Here is a 4,250-nt window from a genome sequence, read left to right on the forward strand (position 1 = left end):
CTCTCTGCCCGGTGACCGGGAGCACAGCGCCGAGCCCCATGGCCAGCGCTGGCCCCGCGGGAGGGAAGCGCCAAATTCCGCCGGAGTGGCCGGGAAAACTTTTCAGGCAGCTCCCGCGGGCTGACGCTGCCCGGCGGGGCTCGTTCTGCGGGGGGAGCCGGACTCGGCTCGGGGAGCCCCGTCCCGGCGGGGAGAGCCCCGTCCTCGGAAGGGAGAGCTCCGTTCCTGGCAGGGTGAGCCCCGTTCCCGGCTAGAAGAGCCCCATCCTCGGAAGGGAGAGCTTCGTTCCCGGCTAGAAGAGCCCCGCTCCCGGCTCAAGGAGCCCCATTCCCGGCTGGAAGAGCCTCGTTCCCGGCTAGAAGAGCCCCGCTCCCGGCTCAAGGAGCCCCATTCCCGGCTGGAAGAGCCCCGTTCCCGGCTCAAGGAGCCCCATTCCCGGCTCAAGGAGCCCCATTCCCGGCTGGAAGAGCCCCGTTCCCGGCTGGAAGAGCCCCGTTCCCGGCTAGAAGAGCCCCGCTCCCGGCTCAAGGAGCCCCATTCCCGGCTGGAAGAGCCCCGTTCCCGGCTCAAGGAGCCCCGTTCCCGGCTCCAGCAGCCCCGTTCCCGGCTGGAAGAGCCCCGTTCCCGGCTCGGGGAGCCGCTCCCCGCAGGGTCCCCGCCCGGCGGCTCTCGCTCCCGGCCCCGGCCGGCACCTGCCGGCCCCGCTCGGGCGGGGGTCGCGGGGTCCCCGCTGCGGTCGCTGCGGGCTCGGAGCGGGGCAGCCCCGGCGGGGCGGGGGCGGCCCTTCCCCCGAGGGCAGCCCGGTACCGCCCTGCCTCCCGCGGGGGGCGGAGCGGCCGCCGCCGGGGCCGGGAGCTCCGGGGCCGGTGCGAAGGTGCCGGGGCCGCCGCCGCCGCCCATGGAGCCCAACGGGACGGCGGCGGCGGGGGACAACGGGACGGCGGCGGCGGGCGGCGGGGCTGCCCCCGGGGGCGGCCCCCTGCTCATCCCCTCGGCCTTCGGGACGGTGCTGTCGGTGATGTACGTGGCCGGGGTGGCCGGCAATGTCTACACGCTGGTGGTGATGTGCCACTCGGCGCGCTGCGCCGCCCCCATGTACAGCTCCATCGTCAGCCTGGCCCTGGCCGACCTGCTCTACCTCTCCACCATCCCCTTCATCGTCTGCACCTACCTGGCTCAGGACTGGTACTTCGGGGACCTGGGGTGCCGCATCCTGCTCAGCCTGGACCTGCTCACCATGCACGCCAGCATCTTCACCCTCACCCTCATGTGCACCGAGCGCTACCTGGCCGTCACCCGGCCCCTGGACACCCTGAAGCGGTCCCGGGGCTACCGGAAGGTCACGGCGGGGGCCGTGTGGTCGGTGTCGCTGCTGCTCACGCTGCCCATGATGCTGATGGTCACGCTGACCGAGGGGGGCAAGGCGGAGGGCAAGGTGAAGAGGATGTGTGCGCCCACCTGGAGCGTGGATGCCTACAGGACCTACCTGACCGTGCTCTTCAGCACCAGCATCATGGCCCCGGGCATCATCATCGGCTTCCTCTACACGCGCCTGGCCAGGACCTACCTGGAGTCCCAGAGGAACCCCCCCCACAAGGAGAAGAGCAAGAGATCGCCCCGGCAGAAGGTCCTCATCATGATTTTCAGCATCGTGCTGGTCTTCTGGGCCTGCTTCCTGCCCTTCTGGATCTGGCAGCTGGTGCGCCTCTACAGCAGCTCCCTGCAGCTCACCACCCAAACCCAAAAGTGCATTAACTACCTGGTGACCTGCCTGACCTACAGCAACAGCTGCATCAACCCCTTCCTCTACACCCTGCTCACCAAAAACTACCGGGAGTACCTGCGCAACAGGCACCGCAACTTCTACAGGTTCACATCCTCCTTCCGCAAGAGGGGCTCCAGCCTGCAGTGCTCCTGGGGCCGCTCCATGTCCTCCAGCAACCAGTACGAATACAGCTCGGAGGCGCTGGGCATGGCCACGCTGAAGGACAAGTGAGGAAGAGGAGGCGCTCCCAGCACACAGGACCGGCAGAGCGTCCGGCCAAGGTAGGGCTTTGGGATCCCCTGGCCCTGAAGGGTTCTTAAAGCTCGTTTCTGGTGCTCTCTCTAGCCGGGGGCAAGAAGCTGTGTGAATCCAAATGCTGCGAGATGAGATGAGATGAGATGAGATGAGATGAGTTTCCATCTGGCTGAGGGCTGTTGGGGGGGTCCTGCCGGGAGCCAGCAGCTGTTTGGGACAGATCCTGCAGGGTTTGGGGTGCAGAAGATGAGCTGGATGCTCTGTCCAGCTCTGGCACAAACTCTTCTCCTGCCTGGCTGAGTTTCGGCTCCAGCTCCTCACCCCGTGGTTTCTCTGCGCTGTCCTGGGGCTGCAGCTGGGTCAGAGCTGCAGAAATCTGAACCTGGCCCGGTATCACTTCACTGAGCTGCCAGCCGTGTGTGTTACCATTGTCTGTTTCTGGAGTGTGTAAAGAGACTTTTAAGCCCCTTTTCGTATTTCCTGTTACATTACAGTGCACTACTGTTCTGTCATGCTTCAAGTCTCTATTTTGAAATTCATTGCAGCAGCACTTTGAACTCCAAGCATTCAAAAACCACCAGGTAAGCTGTCAGAAACCACAGGATTACCTAAAAAAACCAAAAACTCTTGTAACTTTTTAAGGTTTCTACCTAAGGTGGTTTGAATTTGCCACTGATATTTTTTTCTTGAAAAAGTTGGTCCTTTTCTTAAAAGTCAACAGAGCTTGACAAACCTAAAAATTTACCTTGGAAGAAATAAAAAATTATTTATGATCCTGTCACTCAAAGACCTGAGGCTCTAAGAAAAATTACTGAATCCTATATCATGAAACTCATTATAAAAAAGAGATTTTTTTTCATGACATTTGATCAAAACCAGTTTTGCCTCAATGTATTCTGCTCATTTTCTCCCTGCTTGGCATCTCACACTAAACCTTCACCACAGAGATGCCTGTAAGCACTTAAACAATTGTAAAGTGTCAGTTTATAAATAAATGCTTATTAAAAATGGACCCTCCTCAGGTTTCCCCTCGCCTGCTCTCTTCACCCAGCTCAGGGGGTGATGCCACAGTTCCCAGCTCTGGGGATGAAGTTGGGGTCAGAATCCTTCTCTCTTGTTCTGGGATGGACTCTGGGGATAAGAAAAGCACAGTATGAGTTGCACAAACTCTTGTCAGCAGCTGGTGATGCCCAGGGAGTTCAGAAGCAGCAGCAGAGTAAGGAACTGTCATTTCCACTCTTTTGTTATTATTAATTTATTTATTACTTATTCCAACCCCCATCTGCCTGAGCAGAGTCCCACTCCAGCCCTGCAGTGCATTCCTGTGTCCTTGGGTGATCCTCTCATGTCCCACACCAAAATTTAGGGTGTGCTTGTGCTACAGCAGAGACACAAAGTGCCAACACCACAGGCAGGGGCTGAGAGCAGAGAACAGGCACAGAGATGGGATTTTGTGCACTCAGAACAGAAAAATTCACAAGTTGGATGAAGATGTTTCTGTGCTGGAGTCAGCATTCTCTTGGGATGCTTTTGGGGGAGCAGGGGAATGAGGACCTCACCTTTCCCATTTCACTTTTAACCACAGAACTCTCTTTGAACCACCAGGGATCACTTTGTCATATTCCAGTGCTGCACAGACTCCAAGCTGGGCATCATGAATAGTCCTAATATTGTCCATTCCTTCTGAAATAGGGGGACTAACACACAATTCATCTTGGGAATTGGCAGGGAGAGCAGGATTCAGCAGATTTTTCAGAACAACTTTTCAGAAATTAATTGATTTTTTTTTTAATTGTTAATTCTAAATTCATTGTTACTTTTCCTTTGGTTCCCATTTCTGAGGGTGGAAGTAACTCCCATACAAGAATTAAAAAGATAAGGCTGAACTCAGAAGGCGTTTTGGGAAGAATGAATGTCGTGCAAAGTGTGTCTGGACAGAAGTCCTGGCAGAGCCAAGCATGGCTGCATCCCATGAGCTGGACAGGGATCAAAGAGAGTTTTAGGGACTTTGTTTTGTACTTTAAAAGAATAAATAAATTGATTAAAAAGCTGAGCAGCCTAAACCCACAGTTATTAATAAGAAGGGGAAGCTGAAAAGGAGTTCTGCATAGGAAAAGGATGAAAATGCAGAGCAGGTGGGCTCTTCAGCTGTAAGCTAACGTGGGGATAAGCAAAGAGAAGGGGCTCCTTTGGGATACACTTCCCAAATCACCTCTCAGCCCCCTGCAGG

At 56.8% G+C, this 4,250-nt stretch overlaps 1 protein-coding gene across 1 annotated transcript; it reads left to right on the forward strand.

Moving 5' to 3' along the window:
• Positions 1–831: 831 nt before the first annotated feature.
• Positions 832–4,000, forward strand: LOC131585857 (urotensin-2 receptor-like). The gene has a single exon (XM_058852455.1). The coding sequence runs from the start codon at positions 899–901 to the stop codon at positions 1,994–1,996; it is 1,098 nt and encodes a 365-aa protein (XP_058708438.1). The 5' UTR covers positions 832–898; the 3' UTR covers positions 1,997–4,000.
• Positions 4,001–4,250: the final 250 nt, after the last annotated feature.

The sequence above is a fragment of the Poecile atricapillus genome, chromosome 17 (assembly GCF_030490865.1).
Source record: "Poecile atricapillus isolate bPoeAtr1 chromosome 17, bPoeAtr1.hap1, whole genome shotgun sequence".
In the NCBI taxonomy this organism is placed as follows: domain Eukaryota; kingdom Metazoa; phylum Chordata; class Aves; order Passeriformes; family Paridae; genus Poecile; species Poecile atricapillus.